Raw genomic sequence first — 20072 nt, forward strand, 5'->3', positions numbered from 1 at the left:
ACAATGCAGTGCTCACCACCCGCTGAGCGATGCCTGGGCGGCAGTCTGCCCCTCTTGGCCCACTTGCCCCAGTTTATATACTGAGCGTGGTGTTCTGTGGTCTGGAATATCTGTCAGCAGTCCTGGCTCTGCTCCCTCCCACCTCCTTGTCTACCTCCTTGCTGGCAGAGCATGGGAAACTGAAGAATCCTTAACTTGTTGATAAGTAGTGCTTATCCTAACTAAAACATCAGTGTGTTAGCGACATTGTTCTCACACTAAATATGAAATACAGTACTGTACCAGCTACTGGGAAGAAAATTAAATCTATCCTAGTCATAACCAGGACCAATATGAAGAAAGCTGTCCTAGCGCAGCAGTTTCTGGCTCATTAACAAGTATTTGTTTTCTGGCTTCCTCATCTCTACTTTTAACACTTTGGCCTTTATCAATGTTAGTGAAGCTCCACCCCTTCCCCGGAGATAATATTTTGGCAGGGGATCTGCTCTGAATAATATCAGCTAGAGAAAAACTCCTCTAGCAGGAAGAGGTGAGAGCATTGCTGTGTGAGGATTTAAAATGGACTGGTTCTTTTCCTTCAGTCTTCTACTTCCTTGCTTTTATAAGAATCAAAAACTGCTGACCAAAAACTTAGCGTATTTCAGATAGTCTGTCTGGCATTCAGCAGGCTCTCAAATGTACTGCACTCATAAAAATGTCTGTCCCAAGTCGTACCAAAGGTTTACCTAGTAGTGTTTCCTGTCTCTGACAGTGACCCAACCTAGGTACTTAGGATGTCTGGCAGAACAAGGCAAGACTCAGACTTTGAAAGAAACAATAGTTTTGAACAATTTTGTTTTTCAGATGTAGAGATAATATTTCAGTTTTGATGGACAAATGTTTTCCTGGGAAAAATAAACCAGGTAAGAGGAACTTTTAAATTAAAAGACTTAGGTTTGTGCCACGTGGTAAGCATTCTCTAATAATTTGGTTTAATGTCCTTTTTCTTTAAAAGAAAAAACTAAAAGCCATCAATCTGTTTGGGTGCCATCACCAAATTGTAGACAACTTTAGACAATGGATAGAAGCTCTGAAATTCATGTTTACATAGGGTGTGTTGAGTGCCTACAAGGGAAGGCTGTGCTACTCTGTTTCCAATAAAAACAGATGCATTCAGTTGCTGCAAAAGGTGAGGAGTTGTCAGACTGTCAGCAGCTTTTTTCCTGAGAGGTATGTCTCAGGCATTGTACTTGAATCTGTTGCTTCTTTAAGTCCTCGTTCATTACTTAAGTTTGTACCTATTTTTCTTCATTCCTTTATCAGCAACGACAAAGTGGTGTGAATTAGACTGTTGATTAGGATAAGTTTAAGTCTCTTGCTTTTGACTGCAGTTAAATGAACTGCAGACACTGTGTTGCTTCTGACTAAAGACAGTATTAAGTATTTGCTAACATGAAGCGTGTATGTTGATTTTTCATAACTGAATTTTAGAGATTCAAAATATAAATTAATGCAAACTTGAAGGCTAGATTGTTTCTATTTGGCATTTTCGTTTTGCTGAGTAATTTATTTTTATTTATTTTTTTAAAACTTGACTCTGTTAGAAGTAGACTTTCTTGGGATCTTAAATGTTTAGTTATTTCCAGCTATTCCTGGTGATCAGAAGAGAGTTTTCTCTGTCAAGTGTGACTTGTCTGGTTTTTCAGTGGTCAAATGTTTCATGTATTTTTTAATATATGTTTCAGTCTTGAACTGGTTAAGTTCTGAGATAACACTGACTTTCCTTTTCAACGTTTTTAAATATAGACATAAGAAATACCATGTAAACAAGTGTTCATTGGTGAAGATTGGCCCGTTATGTTTTTTTTTATGACTACTTTCTTCATTGCAGTGAATGTGTAAAAAAGTGATGCTGTTGTCACTGGGTAATGAACCTTGGTATAATTTTTTTCTAAAACGTGTTGTAGTAAAGTCATAGTTATGAATTTATAAATAACCATTTCAAAAAATAGCATAAGTACTACATGCATAATTTTGACTCTTTTGTGGTAAGAGTGAATGATTAAAATGTTTTCAGGTAAAAATTAATTGGCGGTACCATTTCTTTAGATGAAATAGCCAAATACATGGAAAAGGTGAAGCTACTGAGCTATGAAGAGAAACCTGTTTATCAGCATTTCCAAGAAATACTTCTGCAAGGACTTAAGGCTATTGGGCAGAAAGATGATGGAGTGCTTGACTTTGGCTTGTCTGAAAATGGAGACTTGCAAACAAATCCCATGCAAAAGGTTTTTACTCTCAAAATTTGTCAGCTTTTAATGCATTTTTTTTGAGCTAAATAAGAGTTAAAGTGGTGATGGAAGTAGGTGTCATAACTGCATCCAGTAGGAAATAAGTAAACACTGGAATGTTTGGTTAAATCCTACTCTTCTGCATTGTTTCTTTAATTTAACTTCACTAATTTTTATTAAGCCTTAGTACAGAGTGCTGTTTATAGGTGTGCTTTCCTAATGGATAATGTCTTAGATAACTGAATGTGTGTATATAGTTGTAATGACGTTTGAACAGGTGAACATTCAGTCAATTTACTTATTTTCCTTAAATTGATAAAACTCCAGATGGGTCAAAATACACGTAAGGTGAAATAAGTCTAGTTTTTGTTTCACATTAGTTTCATTTCTGTGACGAGTTTAAAGCTTTGTTTTAAGTATATGTCTTTATGCCCAGTGCTTGATTCTGGAATTCACATATTGAATTCACTGTCATCTAATATGTTACTTATGGGTCTTAACTATAGTGGTAAGATAGGGATATTTTATTCCTTGTATTTAAGAAGCCCTAAACTCTAGATTTGGACTTCCATTTGAATACAGTGTAAGAACTTTTTAAGCCCTAGGGAAATCGCGTGTTAAAACGTTTTTTAATAAGAATTAAAAATGGTCAAATAATGGAACAATAAATTGCAGAATCACAGAATGGTTTGTATTGGAAGGGACCTCTAGAGGTCATCTCGTCTGACGGTGCGGTGAGCAGGTACAGCTTCAGCTGCATCAGGTTGCTCAGAGCCCCGTCCAGCCCGACCTTGAATGTTTCCAGGGATGGGGCACCTACCACCTCTCTGAGCAACCTGTTCCAGGGTCTCACCACCCTCACTGTAAAAAATTTCTTCTGTATATCTAATCTAAATCCACCCTCTTTCAGTTTAAAACCGTTACTCCTTGTCCTATCACAACAGGCCCACTGTTGTTACTATCCTGTACTTCAGACTGCATTTATCACTTGTTTATTTGCATTTGCTAATAACAGGTGGACAGTTTATTGGATCCTTTAGCATGAATCAGGGAACTGAGCATTATAATACAGGATAATCGTACAAGAATTCTTCCTGCTTACTGACATGATCAGCAGTGTGTGGTGTGCAAAAATCATAGTAAAAAAAAACAGCTATAGGATTTTAAAGTGTTCTGAGGGATATATGTCCAGCTTTTCTTCTTTTTGCCCAGTAGATAGTACTCTGGCTAAAATCATACAGCCATGGTCTTTATACTAATATTTTCTGCTGAACTGAGTGTAAAGATCTGTCCAAAAGGAGGGTTCATTAGCATAAATTCTTCTGTTCCCCCTGTGGCTCGACATGGCTTGAGAACTGTGTTTTGGGGGAAAAAAAAAATCGTTTTTTAATGGTTGGCTGGTTTCTTTGCTGAATAAGTTGGCCTGCTGCAGAGCCAACATCTGTGACCTTTAATGTCCTTGTCCAGCAGAGATGGCTGGTGCACATTTCCAATGGACTAAAATTTCAAAAATCTTATTTCTGTAGCCAATATCAGTCAAGATCATTCCTAAAGGGTGGTATAATACTTTTTCATAAGTTCTTACTTGCTAGCATCAATTAGGAGTTAGCTTTTTACATTGGGGCTGGGGGCAGGGTGGGGTGTTGTGTGGTGGGTTTGTGTTTTGTTTCTTTGTTTGGTTTTGCTTTGTTTTGTTTTTTCACTTTGAGGAACCATATGCACGGTCAGCTTGCTCAGTTGTCACAAATCTGTTCGAGCACTTATATAAAACAAGGAGCATTAATGGCCCGTTTGAGTAAGTATTTTCAGCTGTCCACTTCATATTGCAGTGGACTTCACGGTAGCTACTCATGTCAGCTCCTGCTAGGGCGGCCAGACTGAGATTGTTTGCTAGGAATGAGGTGGACACAGCCTGCTGCTTTGCTTTTGACCAAATACCAGGACAGTCTTCCTCCTATGTGCGAGTTTCTAGGCCTTGAACCAGCTGTGGGTGTAGGCTAGAGTAGAAGAATAATTGTGTCAGTCCTCCTTCCAAGGGTGTATTTTGCACTTTTTCTTCAAGAATGAATGGAAAGACGGTGTTCAGCGGGACGTCTTCTGTCCTGGAATATGTGTTTGGAGCTCATGCTGCTGAGTTTTTCTTCCAGGGGGTATCGGACATTAATGAGAGGCTAGGAGAACAGGGAGACAATTTGTGCTGGTTGAGAATAGCTGGACACTTAGGCACACAAAGGAAGAGAGGAAGAACATAAAAATGCTAATTAAAATTAGATGTATTTTCAGCTGTGACAGGAAGCTCAACTTGATGACTGAGTGTTTTAAAGATAAGCTCCAAATTCCAAACTCTGTTAGAACCTGCTTTCCATACAGATAACTTGCCACTGATCAGTAGCATCTTGCCTCTGCAAGCCAGTATCTTCTAGCACATGCTGAATTTCTTTTGGCATGCTTAATGTCTAATTTGGAGAAGAAAAATGTAGTCTGGCTCCCACCTTTGAGAAGATGGCGACCTCTAGTATAGCGTATTTATGACATCTTGGCTGTACTGATCTTTTAATCAAGACAGGTCCTTGGACACCTACTCTTCAATTCCTGTGGGGCAATCTAACATAAATCTTTCTTTAAAAGAGTGTTATTTGGTGTTCTGAAGTTATGCTATTTCATATCTAAGAGCCAATGTTTCTGGCTTCTGTGTGAATAAATTAGAATGTGGGATTGTCCCGTGCTTTCAGCTCATATAGCAAATTGAACCCTCGTGTGCATTCTATGTTGCATATAAGCATGCTTGTTCTGGAATCTGTCATTCTCTAGTATTGGTATCTGGTTAAAACTCACGGATGTCTGCTGTATGCAAAGTTAACATTTTATTTTCTATATCATGGCTCAAGTTTCCCCAGCTGTCTAAGTAAATGAAACACAGTCCACAATTTCGCTGGAGGTTGAGGGTTTTTGGGGGGGGCTTTTTTTTTGTTTGTTTTTCTGTACAGTAAATGCATGTTGGTTTGTGTGTGTGATTTTATAATGGTTCTAGCAAAACCAGAAGCTAGCAGTACCATGTGTTGAAGGGAGTACATGGAGCTCTCGACTCAATTATTTAGGGCAAGGACCACATCTTACTTTTATTTAGTGCTGAAGAGTTGTTGGGAAATACTGGGAAAAATTGAACTGGAAAAATATGGATCTTAGTGATTTGTGGTTCCTTCTAATGTTCAGCTTCAGATGTGCAGGTGTTGCTTTTGTCAGATGAATGCTGCCTGATTTCTACTGCTATGTAATTCACCTGCATCAAGATTAAGAAACCACTTTTTATTAAATAAGCTTGGAAACAAGATAAATGTATTTTGCTTTTGTGTAGCATGTATTGGATATCTGTTTTTCTGATGAGCTTTTAAAATGTTTTCTGGTACAATTGGGAGGAATGCATTATCTCTCATATAAAAGCAGTACAGCGCTGAAATAGTCTTCCTTAATTTTGGTCAGAATGAACAAAAGTGTCTGTGTTTATTCCTGCCTAATGCATCACAAATCTGCTGACATGCTAACCTTGGAGTCTTGGCTGGCGGTAATCAGGCCTGTGCACCGGCAGGAAAGATGTACCTAATGCACTCCATCAGTGCAGTTTGCATATGGAAGTTCTCACAGGGGAGCTGCCCTGTGCCAGCTGAGGGTTACCTGCCCACTGCAGTTATTGTATGTAATTATCGAACCAATCTGTTCAGCCCAGCAGGGTTTAGATGGTAATCATGAAGCAACACTTTGGAAAGGAAAGATGTAATGCACTCTCCCCTTCTCTCATGAGCGATGTGAAGTTGTAGTCACTTTTAAAGCTGTATTAGTAAAGCTCTAATATCACAAAATTTAAAAAAAAAAAAACCCAAAACAAAAACAAAAAACCCCCCAAAACAAACAAACAAACAAAAAAAAACAACAAAAAAACCCCAAACAAACCAACAGAAAAAAACCCAAAACAACCAAAAACAAAACAAAAACTAAAACCCCCACAAAACTAAAAAAGGAAAACATAAACTCTTCCAGTGTTTAGCAAAGTCGTCTCTGTCTAATGCAGATAGAGGCCAATTTATCCTTTTCAAAAATCATGTGGCTTTAAAAAAAAAAAAAATCTTTCCATAACCACCTTAAGAATACTTTGCAATAGTAAGATTAATTGCAATAAACAACTAATAACAGTTGTATACATTTAGAGGTTTTAAGATAATGAACCTTGAATAGAGTTCAGGTTTCCCAGTTCCTCTCTTTGGAACAGAACCCATAGCTGCTATTAGAAAAAAATAATAATGTACTGTCAGTGGGTGTTAGCTGCTTTTAAGCTGTGCAAAGAAAGCCTTAAGTATAGTAAGGTTCCAGGTAAACTTGAATTTAATGAGGTGTATTTGCTTTTAAAAAAAGCAATTAACATCAACTTCAGGTAAATCGTTTTTCTGTGTTAAGATTCTTCAGATCGCTCCTTTTGTAACAGTTACTTGGTGTCAATAAAAAAACAGGTTTTGGTCATAAAAACTTGTGTTTTCATATGTTAAAACTTCAACTCCTAATGTGATCTGCAGATAGGGGAACCGAACTTTTAAATTGTCTATTGCCTACTACTAGTATTCTTGCATTAATATATGAATAAATTTTCTCTGCAACTGGAGTTGTTTTATAATATGTTAAGAAAGAATGGTTAAAATTGGGGAATGTGTTGTGAGGATATTTTCTTTGTATGGTCTTTTCTGCTCTCGAGTTCAACTGCCATTTTTTTTTCTTCTTTTTTTTTTTTTCTTTTAGAAAAAAAGAAAGGCAGCAGCCGCAGCCAATGAGAACACTGAAGCAGAAATGGAGGATACAGGAAGTCCGAAAAAAAAGAAACCGACTTCTTCTAGTAAGTCAAAAGATTGTTCTCACGAGTTGCATGTGTTGGTGTGGCAGGTTAACCCTGGCTAAGGCCAGACTCCCACCCAGCCACCCACTCCCTTCCTCGGGAGAAAGTAGGATGCAGAAACCCTCATGGGTCAGTGCAAAGTTGGGGACATTGCTCACCGTTTACTTTTGTGGGCAAAACAGTCTCAGCTTGGGAAAAAGAAATTTAATTGATTGCCAATTAAAATGAATTTGAGTAGTGACAAAGAGAAACACTAAAACACCACCTTTTTTTTCTCCTTCTCCCAAGCTCAACCTCTTCACTCTAGACTCTTCTACCCCCCTCCCTGGGTGGTGGAGTGCAGTGGCACTGTGTTATGGTCAGGACATAGCGTCTTCTCTCTGCTGCTCCTTCCTCCTTACATTTCTCCTCTGCTCCAGTGTGGGCTCTTTCTTTTGGGCTGCAGTCCTTCACGGGGGAAAAAAAAAAAAAAATGTGGTCCAGTTCCTTCAGGAAATACCCATCTGCTCCAGTGTGGGCTCTCCCACGAGTTGCTGGTGATATCTGCTCCATCCTGGGTCCTTCGCGAGGTACAGGGAATATCTGCTTTGGTGCTGTGGAGCACCACCTCCTCCTCTGACCTTGGTGTTTCCCCTGCTGTTCTGCACTCTCCTCCCTGCCCAGCCACCCCCCTGCCTACCTGTCCAGTGGTTTTTGCCCTTTCTTAAATGTTTTCACAGAGGTGCCCCAACCAAGTTGGGCTCACTTTTGGCCTCCAGCGAGTTTGTTTTGGAGCCAGCTGGAAAGGGCTGTGCCAGGCACAGGGCAGCACCCGGCCTCTTCCTGCAGAGGCCACTGCTGTGGTCAGCCTGAGCTGACTAACACCCTGCCACAGGGCTGCATATACCCAGCACAGCTGCTTACCTTTCGCAGTTGAAATGCTTTTGATAGTTCATAATTTATTTGTAGCTTAATAAAATTTAAATACTTAAACTTTCTGTTTAAGGAAGGTATACCCTCCAATCACATGCTGCCTAAAGCTGGTAGAAATGCTAGCTGATAAAAAATTGGTGGTTGCGTCCTGTTCTTTTGCTGTCATTCATTCTTTCCTCCAGTTCTTGTTTTTGTCCTGTCTTGTCCAATTCACTGTCAGAAACTGATGATTCCTCAGGACTTCCTCATCATGGTGTGTTAAAGCCAGGGGCTAGCAGCAGCAGCTTCCAAAAGCGAGTGTATTTAAAGTTGAGGAAAGGATCAGCTATAAGGATGGCAAATGCTGAAGCTACTTTTCAGATAATTTGGCATAGTTTCAGTGTTGTCTGGAAAAAGTCATGGACAGATAAAGTAGGATTATTTTAAGTCCAAGATCAGAAATCTTCAGTAGATCTGAGGAGGATAAGCTTCTGGTGGCCAGTCTAACTGTTTTCTGGATCTAACCTTCTAACTCCTTCGTGTAGATGTGAACTGAATTCAAGGAACTGCAGAGATATTTTTCCTAAAGAATTTTTGATTCAGACTTTTAAGTAAAAGACCAGACGTTGTCTGTGGTCAAGTAGTCTAAAAATGGTAAAGTAGTAGCACTGGAGTCTACCCCCAAACCAAATCTGCTTGTTTAAAAAAAGTTTGATGAAGGAGTATGGCCGGCTGGGAAAAATGCAACATTTCAAGGACAGGAGTTTTATTGGTAAGTTAGAGATTTACCCGAGTATATTTACCCCAACAGTACGGTACAGTGTACAAGTAATTAAGCTGATGTTATTCCAGAAGGTGACACTGCTCTGTTCATTTTCAGCTGTTCACATTATAGAATTCTGATCATTAAAGTCAGTGATTATTTCTCTTACTTGAATGCCTTTTGAATTGTTGACTTCAGTTTATTATGAATTTTCTAGTGTGTCGGTGGCTGAAAAGGTGTTAATTAGATTGTACTTTCTTTCAAGGAAATACAATTATTTGATATGATGCTGATGTTTATTTATAGTTTTAGCATTTTAGATTTCATTTAAGACCGTATAACAAAACATTTGATACAGGTGACTATTTTCAGGTTGTGATTTGATACATGTAAACAAAATATACTTTCATTTTATGTTATATATTATACTTCTTTTTTTCCTGGGATTGTAGATTGAAATTCCCATAGACAGAAAAGAACCTGAGGAGTTGCAGTCCAAGTGGTAGCATCAGCTTTTTGTAAATGCCAAGTTTTTTCAGATTAGGTAAAGGTATTTAAGAAGTTATATATATTTTCAACATCCAGTGGTTAAACTGAGTGATGGACATAAGCTTAAATTTATACCTCCTCTTGCCAGTTTAATAGTTACAGGTGAAATGGTTCTAATTCCACCCCTTTATACTACCCAATTTAATGAATACCAGGTGGGGGGAGGATATCAAATGATTTCAGGTGAGAAGTGATACATGTACTTACTCATTTTGTTCTCTCCACATTTGGAATTAAAAACTTATTACATGATTCATAAATCTGTTGAAGGAAAGGGCAACTGTTTCATAATCTTATGATTTTAATGCTTTTGATAAATTGAAAATAGCTAATTGTTACAGAAACACTTAAAACTGTGTTTCCAAGTCTGACTAGTTTTATGTTACCATGGACTTGTTTCTCTGTTATGAGATTAGTCCCGTGACTAAGAAAATATTCTGAAGTTTGCTGCCCAGTGAAATGGATGATTTATTGATACCTCTTAATTGTAGAAATTGAAGTTTAGTCATACAGGAACCTTTTAAAAGTTCTTGAAGTGCTTTTTTACTGGTTTCTAAAAGGGGATAAATACGGCTGAAGAGCGGTTACTCTTCTGGTGTTCAAAGAACATCTCACGAGTGTTCGGACCTAAAACAGCGGCATGGAGAGCCGTGCGGCCTCCTGATGTTCAGTTAATCAGCTTTAACCGCATCTGACTGTGCGGTTTGACGAGTCCACTCCAAAAGATTAATTGGCCCAAAGAGATCCTGATCAGCTGTGCAGCAGTGTGAGCACACCAGGGTGCTCAGTGCCCACAGGGGACTCCGCCAGTCATGACATCTGCCGCTGCTAAGGCTGGAGAGCTAAGGTGGAGGAGGAAGAAAGAGTGGCACTGAGAAAGGATGGGCATCCTGACATTCCTGTTCCTTCCATCTGCTCCCCCTGGCTGTTCTCAGCGTAAGGGTGGCCACTTCAGAGCAGTTCATTAAAGGCCATCTCTTTCCGTCATGTCACAGCCATCAGGGTTTCTGGAGCTGTCAAGCAAGACTGTTAGAATCTTCTTTTTAGAAACAGAATTTCAGAAACCCCGCAAGAAACATGCTGTTTCTTGTGTCGTACTTCCAAAATAAGATGAACAAGATTTTGTGGAATTCCTAAATTGTTTTTTCGTTGTATTAGCATGTTATCAGTTTCTATTTTTCATGTGATAACCGGAGCCCATATGCTTTTCCGAAAGCTGGAATTTTAAGAGGTGTCCTTTTTGAGGTAATATGGGTGATGTTGACGTATTACGTTAGTCAGTCTCTCTCCACCAGGAAAAATGCTATCAGAAGAGATGATTTCTATTTAACTGAAAAGTTTTTTTCACACTCTATTACTGTGCCATTTTCAGTATTAGCTGCCTTCATGTTGGATAGTAAAATATACGGGCTTATAGATGATGATACTGTTAAAGCAGAACACCAAATTTTGGCATGCACTCTACATACCCACCGACGCTTCTGCAGGGGTGTACTGCATAATATTAATAGGACTAATATGCTTATTTTTAATCAGTTGGTTTGAAGGAGGCAGCTAGTATATGGAACTGAGGTGAAAATGCCAAAAATGCCGGGAAAATGAGTTTTGTGAGAATTTGTAAATAATCGCATGTTCAGAGCTACCAGTAGAGATAAAGCCTCTACCACTAGCAGGTTTTTTTCAATCTTGGGGTTGATGAAGATTGGGCTGTGGAAGTACAGAATTGTTTTAGAACAGATTTTTTTTATACCAGCCTTTTTGTCTGTTGTGATTTTTTTTTTTTTTTAAACAGTTTCGGGGTATAGAGAGAAGTACTAAAGTTGACGTGACAGTGGAAGTGCTGTACTTGTTTAATGTACTTTAATAGTCAGTCCTGCTAGGGGTAGGAATTGTGCACGTCTGTATTGCTGGATAGCAATCTAGCATGGTAAGGCCTTAACTGGGGTCTTTGGTTACTCTTGCAATATAAATAAAGAACTACGTGAGCAGCTCCGATGTGAAAACAGTCATAGTGATGGATTGGTTAGAAGACGTCCCAAAATGGAGGTTTAATAGTATTTCTCAATTAATAGGTACTTAGCTGTATGTTTATTTACATTGCATGGCTTTGCATGAATCAGTCTCTGAGTTATTGTCTTAGAAATATTCTTTTTTTTAACTTATTCAAGCAAGATTTATTGCTTAATGTTGGATTAAATTTACACTTAGACTGATTTTTATATTTAGAGAATTATTGGCCTTGTCATCAAGCTTTAGGAGAAAGCAAATCATATGTGTTTTTTTTTTTTTTTTTTTTGATCTTGTGTATGGCGCCACTTGTTACTTGTCTTTCTACTCCACACCAATGACCACATTCTAGATAGATTTTTACCTCTTAATTTTATACCCTAATACAAACATTTTCAGAAAACCTGTACTGTGCAATAATTGTTATTCATCTGTTCCTTCTTGCAAAGAATTTGGTATTGACTGGTGTCTGTAACAGGCTCCAGGAGTTAAGTGGATATTAGTCTTAAAACAGTATTTCCATTTGTGACGAGTGACCAAAAGGTCCCTGCTGTGCCGTCCTTAGCCTTCCCTTACCCGTCTCAGGAGCGTCGCAAGTGAAGTGCTCTGGTACGAGAGTTATATGATCTGGTTTTAGAAGTTAGAAGCCTGTGTTGCTGTGTTGTATCTGGAAATTAGCAGGAAGATTCTGGTTTTAGAGCGGAGGAATACTGCTTGCAGTTGTCAGAAATATTGACAAACTCGCTTCTGTGTTTTGCATTAAGTATATTCCAATATGGTGGGAATTGAGCTGTCTTTTTATGGCATGTCCCAGAATTGTTTGGGGAATCTTCAAAAGCTATTTAGGTTAGAAGAGGTGTGGTAGGAGGTGATTTTTAAGTATAAAGATCCTTAAATATTATGGGTAAGAACATTAAAATAAATTAGAACAACTATATCTTTGCGGTTCTTCCTGAATAATGGTTTTTCCTGATAATTTGCAAATGAAAGATCCACTGAGAAGCACCTTGAACGTGTGCCACTTACAATAATAAAGAGACAGAATTAATGGCTAAGATGTAAAGTATGGGAGTGTTCCTGTTTACTCCTGTGTCTGCTTGGAACACAGTCTTCTACTTTAGTCTTCCTTTATATTTTGAGCTTCTTTCTGTACTATCTCTTCAGACCACTTCTAGCACTAAAGCCCATTTAAAATGTCAGTGCGTTTAAGCTCCTTGTTACACTTCATGGGACTTTCTTGTGTTTGCTGCTAATAAAAAGTATTAAATTAAAACAAAACAGAATAACCTTATGAGGAAAATTTTCCACTGGGTGAGGTTTTCTGTAATGACTTTACATGATTTAGTTCTACATGTAGAGTAAAAGTGATGTCTGCCTTTTTGTTGTTGCTCTGTAACCGGGAGATGTATTGCAGTATGCTGAACAAGTGTTGCAATTCCAACTCAGACATAAAATTTGCAAGTGAAATTCTTCCACAGGAAAGAGAGAAAAATTGTACTGCAGTGACTCAGATTTTTACAGGGAACTAAACTTTGAAGATTGCAAGTAATATATTTGAATTCAACTCTTTTCCTTCTGCGAATGGCTGTCTGGTGGAGAGGAGGGCTATTTTTAATCACATGCTGCGTGTGACTACTGATTTAGATGTGTGTGTACAAGTGAGTTTTGGAGTGTCTTCAGTAAAGCGATTTTTACAAATTGAATTAAAGCAGTTTCAGTTTAGTCTGGAACCATTTTTAAATGAATACTCAGAGATTCAATGTTTAGGAAATAAACAAGCATGAAGTCATCAAATAATACATTCTTGTGTCCTAATGTTTGTCCGTATTATCATGTGAAAATGTATCAGCTTCACTTTTTGCAGGTCTTGGAAGAACAGAGCACCTGAAGCCAAACCCCATCCCATAACTGTACAAAGTTACTTTCTTCTCTCTCATACACACCCTGTAGCCGTACATTTCCTAGAAATCAAGTCCATGTTTGCGTCCTGGTCTCTCTGGGTTTGTTTTTTTTTGAATCGTATTTCTGGGTTTTTTTGTAGAGAAAAGGACTTCTGAGAAAAGCGAACAAGCCAGCTAACCAAAACTACCCTTACAGTTGCCTCAACAGCCTTCAGTACTGGGGAAAGTCTTGAGAAACCACTTGAGAACTCTACACCACATGGCTGAACACTCCAGATTTATTGACCTTTGTTTCTAAGGGATAAACATGCAGCAAAGCGTGTGTGTGAGTTTGTACTTGCGTGCCCACACGCTGCAGATTGTATTTTTAAGAAAGGGAACCTTGCCATGTCTGATCAAGGCGTTTGGCTGCACGTGCTTCTTTTGAGGGTGCAAGATGTTAGTTATGTTGTTTGATGATGGACGATTCCTGCGAGTGTGGTTGAAGAGCTTGCACAGGCTAGAACTGCTGGAACTCCTGAGCCATTATACGGAGAGGGGCATGCACTCAGCCTTTGGCAAGTGCAAATTCAGCGTGTGCAAGCGATGCGGTTGCTGACCTCCCGCATGCCTCCTGCTAGGTGTTCTCTTGCCTGATGCTTGCCGGGAGTCTAAGATCTGTATGGGGTTCTGCTGGCAAATATTCTAGCCTACTATGTAACGCAGAAGTTGCCTGACACCTAAATCATACCTGATTTCATCTGCTTGGTAGCTGTGTTTTCATGCTCAGAATGGCTCGCTGTCCTCGTTTCCACCAAAGCCAGCAGTTAAGTTGGGAAACTTGGGACTCTGGTGTCTGCTTATTTTTCCAAAGGAGCCCCTGTCATTTTATAGAAACTTTAATTCTTTGACTCGAGTATGGTTTTTATTTCTCTTACTCATAAGACTTGTGTGTGTTTCTGAACTGGTGTACGTGGAATCGGAAAACGAGATGAGAAGGGACATCAGGAGGTGATCTGCTCTGTGCACCAGCCTAAGGACAGGCTGGTCGGTCTACATCTGTGTTAATTTTTGTACACACCAATATTTTCTTTTAAAACCTCTGTGATTAAGATTCTAAAACATCCCTATTCAACACCACTTGTAATACTTAGCTAAGGCAGAGTATCTTCTTTTGATATTTTTAGTACCTAATATGAATTTCCCTTAAGCTTATTAGTTGTCCTATCCACTGCGGGCATGAAAATTACTCTCATTTTATGCAGCAGCCTTTTTGCACATTTGAGTACAAAAGGCTGCACCATTGCATCTCTCTTCCATTTTTATTTCCTTTCTTCAGATAAAGCAGTTACAGTCAATTCCTTTTTTTTTTTTTTCTTTTGTTACCTAGAAACCATGATCACTGCTCCCGACTTCTTCTCTTCCATTTTTCTTAGAACTTTCTTGAAGGATAGACCCCAAAACTATACATAGTACTGCTGGGTTTCTTTTGCAAAGTTGCTTTCTAATAGTGTTTACACAGAGAGGATCAGATATCACAGTCAACTTGTCTTGTAATTCCTCTGGAGCCTGTGGGACTCTTTATGCCTCTGCTGAACTTTGTTCCAGTCTCAAAACAAGCTGTGCAGTGACACCATCTGGTTTATTTTTGCCTATATAATTCTTCCTCATTTAAATTGCTGTTTCAACCTAATTCAGTTTAATCTGCTTTATAAAAACCCTCTGCTTTGCTTGTAATAGCTTTGTTTGTGTCCTCATTTGGTGCTGCCCGCACAGGACTTCTCCTGTTTTCAGAAACAGAATTGACATTTCTCCCACAAGAAAGGTTTGTGGGGAGGGGGGCAATGTATGTTATCAGGCTAACTAATTCTGAAAACGCAGATGAGCTTTTTGGTGCAAGAGACCTTCAGTTCTGAAAGAGCTGCAAACTTTGAAGCTAGACATGGGTTGAGAGCAGTCATTCAGAGTCTAACATAATTAACTTAATCAGATAGTTTAAGAGAATATTTCTGCTGCTTAAGCTTGAAATTATTAATAAAAGAACCATGACAGGGATTTTTTTCCTTGTCATGAATCCCTTAGAGATTCTCCATGATCATGGTTGGTTTAGAAAAGCCTTAAAAAGAACTTAATAATGCAGTAAAAATAAAGGAAAAATCAGAAACAGGGTAGCTCTCATCTCTCTTTTGGTGTTCCATCATGGGCAACTAAAACGGGTAAGCTCTTACTGAAATAGCAATTAGTAAGATTCAGTTGGTTGTATTGTCCATGACTACCATAAAATACAGCATTTCCCAAAGTACAGACATGAAAATCTGATAACTCATTTCTTTGTTTTCCTCTGTAAACAAACACCTATAGCATTTTCCTTCCTAAGGTCATAATTTTTATATTGACAGTCTTACTCACGATAGAACATGCACTTGACCTGTCTTTGCAACATTTGATTATACGGTCCATGATCGGATGAGAAGAAAAATCAGTTACCTCAGTCAAAGCTGGTGAAGAATAATGAAAGGGAAAAAGATGAGGGTATTGTTTTTCTTGAAGACAAAACCTTGGTCGTTCTCTGCTTTCTGTTGGAATGCAAAGATTCCAGGGAAAAAATCTCAGGAGGGATAGAGAGAGGAAAACCGGTGCAGTTCATGCAGTTGGTAGGATAACGTGGCCTAGAACGTTAGGACTCCTCAGTTGGAAACCTCCGAAGATGCGTCTCTTGCTAGAATTCACAATTAGAGTGGCTGGAATATTTTGTGAATTTGAAAACTATAAGCTAGTTCTTGGAGATAAACCAGGACGTAGCTGGGAGAAGGAATGGTGTACTTAGTTAAGTTCCTCCTTGAGTTTATGGGAGGTGCTTGTATAGGTTTTAGCTCCCAGTGCTTGTAAGGGCACCGGGATGGGTTTGGTTTTTCATAGCAGTTGCAGGGCAGGGATGGTGTTCTGCCAGAATAGCTCTTTCATTGGTAAAGCTGCTCTGCTCAATGAGAGCCTAGCCATAGCTGTCCATTGTGGTTTTCTAAAAGTGATTTATTAATCAAAGAGATACTGTCTGACAAAATCTATTTGTAGTTCTGTATTGAATGCAGCAAGTGCTTTGGGACAAAAAAAAGGAACAAGAATATTTTTTCATTCTTCATTCGGTTTTCAAGGGTGGAAAGACTTTTCGAAGTTAAGTTTGGTGTTTTTAAGTTCAAATCAGTGTTTCAAGAGCAAATTAAATCATGTAAAATGAAACAAACTTGAAAGCAAAACTGTTTGCCATAGTTTATTGCTTTTCTTGGTGTGGTTTCGGGTAGATTCAAGGCTATTTTGGTTTGTTTTGCATTGTTCTCTTATCTCCTTGCTTTCCCCCAAATTTACTTATTGAGCTTGAAGGATCAGTGACTCATGCTGCTCAAAGGCTGTTGTTTTACACAAGCAGCTCCTTTCTTAAGGATTTCCATGAAACTCAATTTCACTTTTTTTTCTTTGTCAGTAATGCAGATTAAGAGGTTGAGAGGAACTGCAGTGTTATATATAGTTTTACATGCAAGAACTTAAATAGGCATACTGCCTTCAAGGAGGAAGTTGGGATTAAAAAAAAAAGAAATAAAAATACTGTGACTAAGAGATAAAAACCATTTCATTGTTACCTCATTTGTGAAAATGATAGCATTTTTTATTACATGTAATATTTTTTTCTCAAATTGATTACAGTTGGATGCAATTCAGAGAAATCAGATGTGGTGGGTTTGTGGTTTTGTTTTGTTTTGTTTCCCCCCCCTCCTTTTCCCTGCCAGTAGGCAGGAAAGAATCAGTGCGGGGAGTTTTTTATTCCGGCTTTGAAGTGTGGTCTCTTTGAACAACCTGCCTGCCCGGTTCGGAATCTTATTCGGATGGCACTGTGATCTCAGTTAATAAAATATTGTTAAACAATGGCTTGAAAACTGTAGGTGAGCTTGCACCGGTAGCCGAGCCGATTTAACAGCTTGACACTGCCAGACAATTCTTCCTCTTTTCTGCCTGTGCACCTTCTACCTCCCCTTGTATCGGCCCAATTCAGAACGCGCTAAGATGTGGCAACTCGCTTAAACTGAGAAGACTAGACCAAAAGAAGTTCTCTGCTGGGGTGTGGAGCTGGGTCTGTTCAGCACAGGGTCCAGGGAGCACCAGAAATGGCTCAATGCTGCTAGAACTGGAGGGTGGCGCCTGGCGGGGAGGGGAGGGGGGGGTTCGGGTCGGCAGAGGATCTGATTCTTCACTTTTGGGGGAGAGGAGTTGTTAAATTGGCTCAGCTCTATGTAAGGCCACTCTTTGAGAAGATTAACGGTGCAAGGTGTTTTTCAGGAGCAAATTGGTGCCCAGAAGTTGAGGCAAACTCTTCCGAGTGCCCCATCCTCCCAGTCGGAACTACGCGGAGGACTTGGGTTGATCCGTCCTCTTAAAGGCCAGAAGTATTTTCGTGTGATCCCTTTCTGCTATTTTATTTTATAGACAGTCTTTTGTTTGTTTGTTTGTTTGTTTTGTTTGAATTGCAGATACAGTAGCTACCAGAACCCGGAAGATGACCTCACCAAAACCCAAGAAAGGCACAGCAACCAGAAAGAGAGTCCAGAAGTAAATAATAGATGGAGCAACAAATTAAATTGCTCTTTGGTTCATCTCTGCTTTTTTTTTTTCAGTTACTGTATCACTGGAATCTTTTTCTTTCTTTTGTAAATGATGAATCTTGTAAAAACATGCACTGCTGTTTGTACCTGTTTTTGAAGAATAAATGTTTTATTAAAATATTTGCATAATTTATGTATACTTAACTACAAATGCAAAATTTTGCCAACTTTGAAGTGAGGATGCATTTTTATTCCTTATATACATGAATTCATATCTTAAAGGCAAACTGAAAGTGGTTTTTTTCTGCCTTGTAATGTAGAAATAAAGCCTTACTTAGTTTTGTTATGGGTAATTTATAAGTAACAGCAGTGTTGCATCTGATTTCTTCTAATTTTGAGTAAAATGTTATTGGGGTTCACCTAGATGTACAGCGAGATGAAGTGTGAAAAGGTAGAGACATCTTTTGAATATTTCTCAAGTGTTTGAATTTAAAAGAGAACATGAGACAAAAAAAAAAAAAATCACATTCTTCCATTTTAGTTTGTTGTAAGATGTTTTTAAACAATTCTCTGGAGGACAGGTAGTGCATTTCAGTTAATTTTTTTTTTTTTTTTTTGCATAGTGTTTGTGTTCATATCGCTTGTTCAGTTATTCACATTTTCTCTGGAAAGGAGACCAGAATTTCAGACATAGGGCCCAGGGCAAAGAGAATAACCAACCAAACCCCACTGCCCCTTCTCAACTCCCCCCCTTCAGATTTTCTATTACATTGGTGGAAAGGCCACCGAAGTTACAATTATGAAGACCAGCTTCATAATTCAAGGGTCTAGTTCCGGTGGAAGCTTGACTCGTGTGTTTCTCATAACAAAATAATGGTTTACATTTTTTTTAGTAGTCGAGAAGCGTGTAAACTTTCTTAAAAGTACTTCCTTGCTTGGCTTTGAGTCTTCTTTCTGGAGTTGCGGGTCAGAAAACGCAGTGTTTAATTTCAGCGTGAAATGTCACTGCTTGTCATTTAGATACTGTGAAAATAGAAGTAATTTGGGCCCGAGCATCGCTCTCATCAGGGAGACTGCCTTTTGGAGTTTGGCAAACCGCAAGGGATCCTGGCGAGGCAGCGGCTGCTGCCCTCGCGCGCGCGGCTGGGTGCTGTCCGAGCGGCTACTCGCGGGAATAAAATATGTTGTAGCATAAAACGTTGAACGAATGATGAGGTTGGGCTTTGAAAACAAGGGAATCCATTGTTTTGAAATAAAACTGGAATAACATAGTTAAAAGCTCCACTGCCTTCTCATTTCTGTTCCGACTGCTGCGCAGACTCGTTTTCCTGGGTGTTAGCAATGTGTGGCCGACGACTTTAAGCGTAGCGTTTTCTTTGTTTCAGATGTAAAAAGAGGACTGCTAAAGGCTCTCTCGTGTTTAAAACTCCTCAAACGAAACTATCATTTTAATTACTTCATTGAGTCCTTTTGTTCAGAAAAAGCATGTTGCGCTCTTCCGAGAGCACACCGTATTCTCGTGCTTGTCTTGCACGCTCAAAGCTCGTGTCCTTCTCTCGCACGTTGGTGCTTGACTTTTGAATTTTTTCAGTAACTTGTCTACCAGCAAGCTTCCTTTCTTTGCTTCCCAAGTTTTCAAGGAGTACGTTTTCTTTTGGCGTTGCCAAAACAAAGCGCAACACCTCAAACGGGCGTTTCCACCTGAAGGGAAGGCTTGGAGGTGCGGGTTTCTGCCCTGGGAGGAATTGGTGCCGGCAAGCGTTGCGTGCAGAGGCAGGGTGCCTTCCACCCGAGGTAAATGTTGTTTCAGGGCTTGTGCGGGGCTGCAGCCTCCCCCGGGCGGGCGTGTCTCGGGTGGGCTGTGGAGGGCGGCGATGTTTTAGCGCGTGGGCTGGCCGGGGTGAGCCGAGGGGAGGGCTGCGGTCACACCTGCAGTGCTGCCCCCCCCGCCTCCCGTCCGGCGTGCGGTGCGGCCGGGCGGTTCCTCTGGTTTGCAAAGCGGTGATGGGGGAATCCGCCGCGGTCTGTGAGGAGGCGGAGGGTGCGGTGGGTTTTTGTTGACACCCCCCGTTTGAAAGTAAAGTCCCTAACACAAAGGAAGCAAGCTGCCTTTAGACTGCGTTTACTGCTCTTGATGACTCCAGTTGTGTGTAAATATTAGAAAACAGCAGGGTCCTGCATTCCAAGAATCACTTGAGCAGCGCCATGAAGACAAGTGTCCTTACTGGTATTGTAGTCGTA

General features: G+C 39.6%; 1 protein-coding gene across 2 annotated transcripts in view; it reads left to right on the plus strand.

The window, feature by feature from the left end:
* VRK1 (VRK serine/threonine kinase 1) overlaps positions 1-19109 on the plus strand; it is a 37518-nt gene extending 18409 nt beyond the window's left edge. For both annotated transcript variants that reach the window (XM_033010576.2, XM_033010577.2), the window contains 4 exons: positions 844-902; positions 2089-2267; positions 7056-7149; positions 17760-19109. In XM_033010576.2, the coding sequence (XP_032866467.1) occupies positions 844-902; positions 2089-2267; positions 7056-7149; positions 17760-17842 (415 nt within the window). In that variant the 3' untranslated portion in view covers positions 17843-19109. The remainder of the gene's footprint in view (positions 1-843; positions 903-2088; positions 2268-7055; positions 7150-17759) is intronic.
* Positions 19110-20072: the final 963 nt, after the last annotated feature.

This window comes from Tyto alba, unplaced genomic scaffold (assembly GCF_018691265.1).
Source record: "Tyto alba isolate M040663 unplaced genomic scaffold, T.alba_DEE_v4.0 Super-Scaffold_18, whole genome shotgun sequence".
NCBI lineage: Eukaryota > Metazoa > Chordata > Aves > Strigiformes > Tytonidae > Tyto > Tyto alba.